The 12,101-nt window shown below is 38.4% G+C and overlaps 1 protein-coding gene across 1 annotated transcript in view; it reads right to left on the bottom strand.

Annotated features, from left to right (window-relative positions):
* exoc4 (exocyst complex component 4) overlaps positions 1-8,267 on the bottom strand; it is a 127,857-nt gene extending 119,590 nt beyond the window's left edge. The window contains exons 1-5 of the mRNA XM_015029525.1: positions 8,140-8,267; positions 6,559-6,748; positions 5,255-5,449; positions 2,802-2,995; positions 834-943 (exon numbers count right to left, since the gene is read on the bottom strand). Coding sequence (XP_014885011.1) covers positions 834-943; positions 2,802-2,995; positions 5,255-5,449; positions 6,559-6,748; positions 8,140-8,219 — 769 coding nt within the window. The 5' untranslated portion in view covers positions 8,220-8,267. The remainder of the gene's footprint in view (positions 1-833; positions 944-2,801; positions 2,996-5,254; positions 5,450-6,558; positions 6,749-8,139) is intronic.
* Positions 8,268-12,101: the final 3,834 nt, after the last annotated feature.

Consider the following 12,101-nt stretch of genomic DNA (forward strand, 5'->3'; position numbering starts at 1 on the left):
AAATGCATGGGAATGCTTAATCCTGCACAGAAACCTGCTTGGTATCCACTGAGCTAAAACCGATGAGTCGTTAACTTCGAATGCCAAGAGTGGGTGGTGGGGAAAAAAGAAAAAAAAAAAAAGTACCAGCCTTAATATAAAAAAAACCTCAGAAACACCCAGGGAATGCCAAGTTATTGCTGGATTAACTTTTTTCATTATCTTCTTGTTTGTGTTCCTCCTTGCTCTGCCTGGAAGAAATGTAGTGCTGACTCTACGCCCCGACCACTGAGAGAGACCTCATACATTTCTGAACACAGTTAGGGTTCTGTATTCTCAGCTTCTACCAGTTTGAGCTTAATAGATGGCGCTCCCCTGCTGTGAACGCAGACACTGGGTGACTAATGGTACACGTGGGGTGGGGGTGGGGGGGGAGATGCAGACGGGTGATGATTATATTGTTAGAAAGGAGATGTATATTATGATGATAGCTGAAGATGTTATGACATGTGCTGCAAGGGGAATGTGGGTGTTTGCCTGTGTGCAAACTTTGTGCGCCTATTTCCTGACATCCAAGAAGGGTTTTGTCCTATTCGCTTTTCACAACCTTGTTAATGACATGCAAATGAATCTAAGCTAGGGAGATGTTAGTATCCTTTTGTTAAGTGGAACAAAAAAACAAAAAAAAAACAAAGAAAATTCATCTCCAAGCTCTAGACTGGTTTTCGAATTACATTCATTTATGTCTTCATAGTTTTTCCCTGATGTGAATGGACTAAACATAGACATGGTTGATTTGTAGCTGCACCTCAAATACTCTGTTGACATTGTTATCCTTCTGTAAATATATATACCACTGCTGGATCCAGGTGTGCTGAACTGTGAAGAGTCCAGAAGCTTGCGTGGAGTTGACAAGCCGCTCACTTCCAAAACAGGCATCGGAGATATGTCTTTAGTCAAGGACCTGAGAGGAGACAAAGACAGAAAAGGGCATCATCATTTATTAAATATTTTGCTCTTCATTACGCATGTTAATCTGGGAATGCAACTGCATAAAAGACGCTGTAGACCAAGGCTGTTGGAGATCATACTGACCTTTTACCAACTCAAATTTTCTCAAACTATTCTCTATTTATGTATTTTTGCAATCATTTCTGCCAGTAACTTTTGTCTGTTTTTCATTCCCTAAAATGTACTCCTGACTCAGCCTGTGTTTAGCAATATCTCTGTCCAATGGAGTCATTCACTCCATTAACACTGCCAATAACTTTTGGTATTATTTGTTTGTCTTTCCTGTAAAAACTAAACCAGGTCAAGTGCTGGTGCCGTTTTCTTTCCTTTACCGTGTCGCTGATCCGTTCTCTTGACCCCCCCCGCCTCCAACCGGACACAGCAGATGACCGTTCGTATCAGGCTCGCTTCTGCTGGCATTTTCTTCCTGCTAAACATGAAGGCTTCCTTTTCAGTCACAACATGCCTTCTGTGAATGAGGAATTGCTGCAATGTGAACAGCTAGATGTGATAACACTGACCTCTTTAGACTGATAACCTTGTACTAACTGGCAATATAATACCAACTGTATCGTCTGTTTTAGGACTGACTTTGATTTCATTTGAATACTGACTGGATCTGTTGTCCTTTACATCGTCTTTACATGACATTTGTTGTAAAATTGCTTTATCATGAAAAAAACCCAAAACAAAACAAAAAACAAAACTCAACGGAACCTGAACTTGTGTAAATAAAAACAATCTCCAGTTCGAAGAAAACACCTTGCATCTCTGTTTGGTAAGGATGGTGCTGCTTTCCAATGAGCCATTTATCAACCCCGAGGTGGGAAGCAAATCCAGGACCGTTAAGTTAGGCGGCATAAACACCGTGTGCCTGTTAAGTGAGTGGGCTGCATGGAGGCTGGTGTGTTGTTAGAGGCAACCCAATACAGAAGGGCCAGAACCTGTCACTAGCTGACCCTTATTAATAAATCATTGTGCCTCACCAACCCACAGCCACTGTAATTACAGCACCCCCACGGATACACACATGTAAAAGTGCAAACAGCACTTTAAATGAATGCTTTCCATGGAAAACGAAAGCAACAAATGTGTGTTCAAAGCCTGCGGGGGCGCATTACTGCTAATAGGTTAGACGGCAGCATAACGAAAGTTAGAAACTGGCCGTCAGGTTACAGTTAACCTCATAGTGGCTGTCAAACCCATTCTGTCATTTAGACGATCACTGTCAGAGACACGAGGAGGACGACTTCTCTTGCTGCCAGTATCAAGCAAAACGTAGACGAGGACATGTGAAATAGCATGTGCACGGTATGTTTCTTAAATAAACAAAGATCAACACCAACTCTGCCAGAAATTACATGTTTTACAATTATATTTAAGTAGGAAAAAAAAAAACAACTGGTGTTTGCTCCCAGCAGCAAACAAACCTTATGCTTGTCATCTGACTCCTTTGTTGCTTCTGCAACACAGTACCAGCATGTATAAAAGGCTTAACTGTTTATGACAGTGATGTTTTTTGGTTCAGTCAGAAAATAATTGGAAACTTTTAGTCAGTTGCCATGACAAGGAAATTGCTTACAATGAATACACACTGAATGGCAAACCCCCCCCCTCCCCCCAACCCCTCGTATTAATTCTAATGTATTTTTTATATTACTCTGGAAAGCTTCACCGTCGAATAAGTTCAGTGTTTTTAATGCCAATATATAGAGGTAATATGATAGAATGAAAATCCTCCATAATGTTAAACTGCAAATCATTTCAAATTAAGAAATGATTTGTTAAGAGCGACTGAAATCCCCTTTTACCCCGGAAGGCGAGAGGCGTTTTTGTCCTTGTTCTTGTGTCCGAGGCGACTGGTGGACTTGATGTAGAGGTGACGGTGCAGCTCGTCGATGAGCACCAAGTGGATGTTGAGCTTCTTGTTTTTGAGCTCCAGCCGAAGATCTCCGAGCCCCTCAACCTGAAACAAGGGGCCTTCCAGGGACTTCACGGCCGTCACCTGCAAGCAAGTCAAGAGGGTGTTGTTGTTTGCTGTCCGCCATAAACTCTTTGCAACGAATAGAATTACCTCGCGTTAAACTTGGCACCGAGTCTGTTCGTTTTCTTATTAAAAACATCAAAATCGATTTCTCTTTCACGCCACAAAAATGCAATCATGACATTTCTCAATTTTCATGGCAATGAATCTCTTTGCAACTGTGTGTTAATGAGGAGCTCTGCGTATCAAGAAAAAGAAAAAAAAAAAAAACAGATGATGCAGCAACAAAAAGTATATCTGCAAGGTCAGGACAGGCCAGGAGGGAACTATTAGCAGAGAGAGATGTAGGGAAGGGGGGTGGGAGAATATGGTGGGCAGGGGGCATAGGTCAAGTTTGTGCTGATGCAAATGAGACTCAGACTAGCAAGTGGAGATGTGTTAATGTGCTTCATGATCAGCCTCCTTTAGCAAAATATAATAACTCCCTACGCCAGAAAGACTTTACATGCGATCTCTGTGCGGTACACACTTCTCAGATGTGTCTCTGTCTAATTATATGTGTGTGATTGTGTGCCAGTAAATGCGTGCGTGTGTGTGTGTGGAAGACTGGTTAACATCATTAGGGAAGAGGCCTGTCAGCATAATGAGAAATCTGAACCCTCTTGTGAATTTGCAAAGGAGAAGAGAAGGTTTATCAGTGGCTTCTCCACTCCAAGCAGGGTTTCACCTGAGCACACCTGGATTTAGCGATACAACAGGAACAAGGGCAGGAAAAGGGAAGGTCGGTTTTTATAAACCAAACCCCTGGGATGTAATGCTGCCATTGCAGAGTACAAAGAGTGCTCAGTTTGAATTTTAATTGAAGAGATAAGTCTGGTTTAAAAAAAAAAAAAAAAATTTGGAAAAAAATAAAAATGCCTCCACACAATGTTAGTGAGACTGAGCCAAAGAGAAGGCTGGGATGTTTGTACCTGGCCATTAAACGTCTGCTACGGTACAAAAAAGAAGAGGAAGTGCATGTAAAATTAACAATAACTTAAAGAAGTTGGACCGAATTTCTGCAACAAGAAATTATGTAAGATTACTGGTGCCAAAGAAGCGTGAAAATTTGGGCAAAAAAAAAAAAGTCAGTTGATCAATTTTTAAGCCCAAAAATTTTTTTTTTTTTTTTTTTTAACTTATCAAAACATTGATCATCTTTACAATCACCCTTTTAGAAACTACCTCTGACTCAGTGCTTTTGTTCAAAGCTGCACCTCTTTTCTGATCATTGGCAGAGAAATTCCTGCTGTTATTGTCATCTACTCTTTGTTTGTATTTCCTGTTGAAATTAACCCTGGCTCTGTGAGTTTCTGATTAGCTATTTCTCCAAGATAGATTCAAATTTTTTAGTCATATTGCATGGTGCTATAATTTAGCTTAGACTGGATTGTGTTCATGACTTCTAACCCATAAATGGGCTTGACTGAATTGAACTGATTTAACCTGGACCAAATATACCAAATAAAAATGCCAACAGAGGGGGGAAAAGCACTGCCACTAAGAAGATATTCAAATATAAAAACGAACAAAGTTTTGTTTAAAGGGCTTAAGAGCACTCTCTCGATGGCAGTAAAATGGCTGCCTGCTTCTAAAGTAAAGCACATTTAAAGTTCGCATGACAAAGGTAATGCATCCAACTGACTTTGAACTTTTTACAACCTCCTAAAACGCACTGTACTGACTGAGCGCAGGTTGAATGGCGTTCCATTTCCTTCCACCCACACAAAAGAGGATTTTTCACGGTCTTGTGGTTGCGCCACCGTTTCTCTTTCCCCCTCCTCCTCCTCCTCCTCAGATAACCCCCATTCTAGCAAACTAATTATTAGCAGGTTCCGGAGGAGAAAGATGTGTGGGAGTGACATTGGACGGGAGAGAGGAAAGAGGAAGGCGACAGACAGATCACAGAGCCCGGTCGTTTAGTTGTCATTGCCAACCTTCACCCACCCTGCTGAGGATACTGCGAAACACATCAAATGTAGTACGCGCGCGTCCACGGTGGCCTCACAGCACTTAACGTGACGCGGGCTGCACCCGCTGGACCATTCAAGGCTAGAAACGGTTTCTTTAAAGCGGTGAAAGGAGCAAGGGAATCAATCTTTGTAAACACTTGTGTTTACGTGCACGTTGGAGGATTCTGAAAGGCAACACCCCCCATCGGCACTGCCCCACGTGTCAATAGGCAAAACGAAAGCACATTGAAAACGAGGAAAAGTTCCACTTTCTCCACACTTTACTCACCAACATGTCGGTGGCGTGAAGGTAGTGCTTGCTCGCCATATAGGTCTCGAGGCGCTGAGGAACCTGTTTGATGCTTTCAATTTCATCCAGCAGCTGGAGAACGTGCTTGTGTTCAATGCCTTCTATCCACAGCTTCCTCAGTTCATCTCGCTTACAGTGGAGAAGCATTTTGCAAGACAGCAGGTTCTCCTTCACCTGCACAACAGAAGAAAAATAAAAGCATTAGGTAAGAATGTTCTACTGTATGTCAAGTTTTAAAGCTATTTTCAGGGGATTTAGTGCTTTCATGCAAACGTTAAGTGACTTGGGAAAGAATTACAGCATCCACAGCCACATTTGGTTTTAATTTAAACAGGGAAGGTCCTCGTTCTGAATGACAAAAATTGTAATTAGAATTTCAGACTCATTTCAGCTGTAAGATTAAAATAACTACAGAAGAAAGATAGATTAGTCTCATAAGATCAAAGTTTAGAATGTGCATCTGAGCTCAATTAAAACCAAGTTCTGCTTGGAAACAGCACTTCAACATAAGAATGGCTCAAAGGCAACAGAATGAAATGAAAATAAACGGTTCTGAATTTTCATCACAGATTCTTTAGTTGTTGCCTTGGAGTTCGTGAAATGCCTGAATTAACAGGAAGTTAGTAAAGGATTTGTTTTATCTCCTCTGATTGACTCGGGCTTGTTTTTGGACATCTGGAGCTGTTCACAGCTGGTGGTAGCAGGCGTTTGGACTGAATCATATAAAAGCAGAACAGCCCAACAACTTCACACCTGAATGCTCAGATCTCCTCTGAACACAAACACATTAGAACTACTGTAGCAAAAGAGCACAAATAGATGGTGAGATTTGCATCAGCTGTATATTTGTAGTTATTTGGCTTCTCTAAGCCCATGGTGTGCTTCTCAGTGTGCCTTCTCAGAAACAAGGAAATCTGACGATCTAAAGTTACTGTAAACACAAATGCAAGGATTTCAACTCACACAGACTCACACTTCAGCAAAACACCCGACGGTTCACTGACAGCTGCTCTACAGATCTTTATTACACTCATTTACTGGCTAAAAAACAAAATGAAACACTCAGCCGTAGAGTTCAGATTCTTTTAAGATTAAGAAGGGATATTTCACAACAGCAAATCACCTCCAAGCACAGTGAAAGGAAACATCGCATTGAAGAGAAAAGACGCAATGCTGACAGTTAAACTAATGCAGGCAAAACTTTATAAAATCTACATTAACACCTGTGGTTAAGGGTGTCTAGATGTGACCAGATCACCCAGGACAGGCATTCTTCTTCGTACCTGTTTTATCTTATTGCGGGAGCTGGTGATGCGCTCTGTGATGCTCTGGTAGGTCCGGATGGCAGTGGTGAGTTCAGCGTAATGCTGAACAATCAGTTTATCCAAATCTCTATCGCAGGTTTCAAAGGCCTCTTCCAGACGACCCTTCTCTGTCTCTCTGTCCTGCACATCATCGCTGCTGGACAGAGTCCTGAATAAGATGCAAAGCAAGGCAATATGACATAACTTGCACCTTGACTGAATAATTCATAAGTGAAAAGATGTGAATGTTTTGGCACAGGAAACATGCTCCATGTCACGACTGAGGACATAATACCTACAGTACCTTGCAAAACTGTTCAAACCACTATACTTTTTCATACTCTCTCATATTACAGCCACAAATGTCAGTTTATTTTCCGGACATTCCATGTCATTGACAACACAAAGTAGTGCGTGATTGTGACGTGTCCCCTTTATTCTGGTAGCAACAAAAAAAATCAAATGCAACCAAATATCTTCCAACGTTACTGAATTAGTAACTTTGGAGGTGAACCTGTATGGGAAAATTAATGCATTAAAACACAAACCTAAACATAAACACTTTTATGAGACCATTGAACACATGTTATTCCATTGTTAAAGAATGCCAAAGGCCAAGTAAAAGTCTGATCTGACCAAGATGGTCAGATCAGACCAAAACTGAACTTTTCGGCCAAAAAGAAAAAAAAAAAAAAAAAAACAACTGGCAGGAAAATAACACTGCACATCACCCTGGTCTGAACAAACCACAATAACGGTGAAGCACAGTGGTGGCAGAATCATGCTGTAGGGGTGTTTTTGGATGTTGTTGTTTGTGTATTACTTCACGTTCTATTTGGGCAACAACATAAGCATTTATTGAGAGCTGCAGGCAAAATACAGCAATAGTTGCTCAAGCTGAATAATTTTACAAATCAGATCCCAAACATATTTTAGTTTCTACATGTACAAACTTGGTAGACTTATCCCAAAAGACTTGTAGCTTTGTGTAGTGCAGAAAATTGTGGTTAAAACCTTTTTATTGATTCAGGAAGGGTTTAAAGCAAATGCACGCCACACTTCTCAGTCTGTGGACACTTTTCAAAACCGTGTATAACACCTGTGCAGTATTGTGTTGGTTTTATCATGTATAAGCTCAATAAAATATATAGAAAAATTTGGTTAATCGGGGTTTTCAACGCGATTTGTTTTGTTTGTATTATTTGTTTTAGTTTTCTCCTGTGTTTCCCTTGGGTTGTGATGACAATAATAGGTTAGCTATTTATAAATAATACCTCGTCGCGGCTATTATTTTCCTTTCCTCTTCAAAATAAAAAAAAATGTAATTGTTGATTAATTTTAAGTGCTTCTGTAAATAAAGTGATGAATAAAAAGCCAGGGTAAACGAGCGTCTGTTTCTATCTGATAGTTTATAACACAGGAAGGATGCAGCTACCTCCCATGTAGCTTCCCAAAGCTAGCTGTCATCTCGTATCTGACTACAAATATAAACAGCGAAAAGCTTTTCTCACGTTCTTACTGCACTGTTAGCCTCGCAGATAAAATGTTAATTAACCTTACCTTATAACAGAGATAAGAAGACCAGAAGGGTCTTTGTTCTTGCTCACAGCACTCCTGTATTTGCCTGTTTCAGCTGCCATTTTTATCCAGCTGCAGAACTCAAACAGGAAGAAGGGAGCGTGTGGTCACGCAAGGTGTTCTGGGAGTTGTATTTTTAAAGTGGAAACTAGCCATTGTAACTCGTATGGCTGAAGCGGAATCAGTAAAAGGATCCTGTGGAACTGATGGTGTAGCCAGCTCACATGTAGTTACCTTTTTATACCCAGCAATATAATTTTTAAGGAAGTTATAAAATTAATTACTTGCTGTAGGCTAAATGTGCATCCAGACCTAGTTGTTCTACGGCTGTTTTTTATTTTAATACAGTTTGACTTGGGGGGGAGGCGGATGAGCGAAAGTGATCACAAAAATGCAGACAAGTTGTGTTGTTGCTGCGCTGCTGTTTTTTTTTTTTTTCTTAAGTTCATTAACAATTGAATTGTTTTCCCATAATTTGGTTTCACTTCTGTTGCTTTTTAAACGTAAGAATTTTTTCCCTCCAATTTTCACCCATGAATACACATACAGTAAGTAGATTTTCTTAGGAAAAATAAAACAACATTTTGATTTTGTTTTATTTTATTTCTGATTCACCCAAAAATATTTGTACATATATGTGCTCTTAAATGTCTTTCTGATCTTTGAACTTAACTTCTGCTATTTTCTCAATGCTGTACATTGTTGTTGAGACTGTATAGCACATACTGTGAGAACAGAATACAACCCATTGTTTTTAAGTTGAAAAAAAAACCTGAATGTTTGACAGTGGTGTACAGATAAGTCCGTGGAGATTGTTTTTATTTTAGCATTTCATTTTTGTAATTTTTATTTATTTATTTATTTATTTATCTATCTATTTATTTATTTTTATATTTGTCATAAGATCTGATGCTATTTAAAACATCAGCCCTGAGTGTCCAGGTCTGAAGTCACGTATGGCATCCAGCAGTGATAAATATCACAATTCTTACACCTGCAAGAATGAATGAAATGAAAATGTAAAAAAAATATAGTTCTTTCTTGCTTATTTTCTCAAATTAAACAGGAAAAAAAAACGTACAAAATTTGATGCAATTTACTATACTTTAGTGCTATCATAGATATATTCTAGTATCTAAAAACAGAGGATAAATCCTTTATTGTTAGATTTTCACTCTGGTCCTCCTGAGACTGACAAGGAAGTGCAAAGGAGAAAGGAGACAGGCAGTGAAGGTCAGTGAGTTAATAGCTACCACCATTTAGAACATATAGAACTGGGTGTTTCAGGCCTCCTGTGTCCTGTATCTCTCACCATATCTGCTGTACCAATGAGAATGGAAGAGAGCATTGATTCTGGAGCAAAGGAGGTCGATCTCCCGCAGCCTGAGCCCTGATTGATGTGCCGGTGGAATGATGAGATAACATTGCGGGTGATCTTTGTTTCTCAACCACCTCCCCAAAAAGCAATTGCTGTGTCATGCAGGACCTATTGTTTGTCTTTAAAAAAAAAGAAAAACATCTCCCATTACCAAGTCCAAGTTAAGTTTCAAAGCTCCTATCGCCTCACCTTATACTGACTAATCATATTCCACCGGGCTACTTTCTCCAAGGTCATTTGCTGTAAAACAGCAACTTCTTGCTCTGAAAAAGCCATGTGTTGAAAGATGAACAAGGTCGTAAAAACTTGTTTGAAGGCCTTTGAATTTATGATGCTAAGTTTTTATTCAGTGAAAATTAAGCAGGATGTTTTTTTTCTCTTCTAATTCATGTTCTCAAATTTTCAGGTTTGTGTGTTGAATATTTGAGATAGCTAAGATGTGCAGAATAATTAAGATAAGCTTATGGTGTCTTCAAGGCAGATTTCAAATAACTTTTTTTTTTTTTTTGCCTGTTGGAGAAACAACACTGAAATCTCATAATTAGATCAATTGCAGGAAAGGAGCATTACAATGATCAAAAACAAGATGGACCATGATACCATTTAAATCAACCTCTAGGTAAAAATTTAAAGCAAATCTTAAACATGTATGGCACGCAGGAAAATAACTGCTTCCTTCTGTTGAACATTACAGCTACAGCTGGCTCCACTGAAGAGATGGAAATGAATAAAATGAAGTAACATTATCGACAAGCATGACGGTAAGATAAATCCTTCTTGCTCTGATAAGCCTGATGTAGAGAGAAAGAGTCTTTTTCACACTCCAACATTCAGTCTCATTGGTGTGCAAAAAAAAAAAAAAAAAAAAGAAGAAGGAAAAACCTGAAGGGTTTCAAAGCAAGCCTCAGGGCACCGCATTAGCAAGAGCGTAGTAGTGCAGTGGGTCTTCTTTGGGGAATGACATCACAGTGTAAAAGCCGTTTGAACTTCCTTTACTACAAAACCAATATCATTCAAAGTTGCTTATATGTCTAAAAAGGAACCCCATGATGAATGGCTTTGCATTATAAACAAATGCCTTTGGTCAGTGTTTATTGTCTACAAGATTTATTAGATCACTGACAGCACAATGCACGCGTGTATTAAATTTTTAAATGGGTTTCCACTTTTTCATATTGTTTAGCATGATCTACACACACTCGTGGCTCAAAAAGCCTCCACAAAAATGCAAGAATAGGTATAAAAGAGTTTTATTAAACATGCGCTGGGATATGTGTATAATATATCAGGTTTATTCGTACGAGCTGTCATGCTCTAACCTCCTAGAGACGCATCAAACCTCCACCTATAGTTTTCTGCTCTGTGAGACTGCATGAGAGTCTGTCAGTGTAGTTTTACACAAATATATTAAAAAGCTGAACGAATCAAAAGACTCTCATATAAATCATGAATAATGCTTTTTCCAGTGTGGATGATTGATTCATTTTGATTACTTTTAGTAGTTTCATCACCCGTGTATGACTTTAATACAAATATGTTACAATTTTATAAATTATTACTGGCGTCTTTAAATAAATACTTAAATGTTCAAAATCCATTTAACTCAATAAAAACTAGTCTTAGTTTATGTTTATTTCCTGCTTATAAGTTCTTCGTTACTTTTTTGCTTATTGCTCCAAAATGTTTGCGGTTGACAAAAATACAAAAGCAGAATAAATTGAAAAGGGGAAAATAGTCACAGGGGTGTGAAGCAGGTGCATCAAGAAAATAACTAAAATATTGTTTTCAAACGTCAATTATGAGGGACCAGTGACCTGCGTGTTTTCATGTTTCCTTGGTTCAGCTCAAAAAGACAAAAATCAAAGTTCACTTCATCTTCAAATAAGACCAGGTTAAGATTTCGGCACCAAAAACCATATACCGCTTTTTATTTGTATTTTTTGTAAAATAACAAACCAAAGAAAAAACAGTATTTGACTTCAGCTGTAAATTTCATGAGATGTTGATTTAGAAATGTCCTTCCTCCTCTGATGTTACAGTATAAACAATAAATTTTTAGTAGTGGTATAAAAATAAAAAAACAAAACCCTACTGAACTGGTTTGAAACTGGAATTGACCATTTCAAAATGCTGGCGTCAATATGTCAGAGTTTATTAAAAACTTGATGAGAATAACTCTTCTGTATATTTTTAGCGGACAACTTCTTGGATGATGTTGAAAACACTTTCAGTTCCTAATGAATGTAGGTAAAATGCCAATTAGCTTTTACAACTTACATTAATGTTCATGTATAATTGTTATATAGGAATATTTATTCTTTTATTTGCCATAAAAATGGAATCAAAGCTTTGTTTTAGGGCTCATTTATAGCCTTATGAAATAGTATGAACAAAAAGTAACTGGTGGCATGTTTTTTTTGACAAAAAGTGACAGTTAAATATCTGTTACAGTGAATAATAAAGCAAAGCAAAATATTTTTCATTAAAAACATTTTCTATGCAAATCATTTATTTATTTATTCATTTTAAAGATACATATTTAATTTAAAAACAGCAAGGCCGCAAT

Source organism: Poecilia latipinna, unplaced genomic scaffold (genome assembly GCF_001443285.1).
Source record: "Poecilia latipinna isolate Pla-1442-1.1 unplaced genomic scaffold, P_latipinna-1.0 Scaffold156, whole genome shotgun sequence".
Classification (NCBI taxonomy): Eukaryota; Metazoa; Chordata; class Actinopteri; order Cyprinodontiformes; family Poeciliidae; genus Poecilia; species Poecilia latipinna.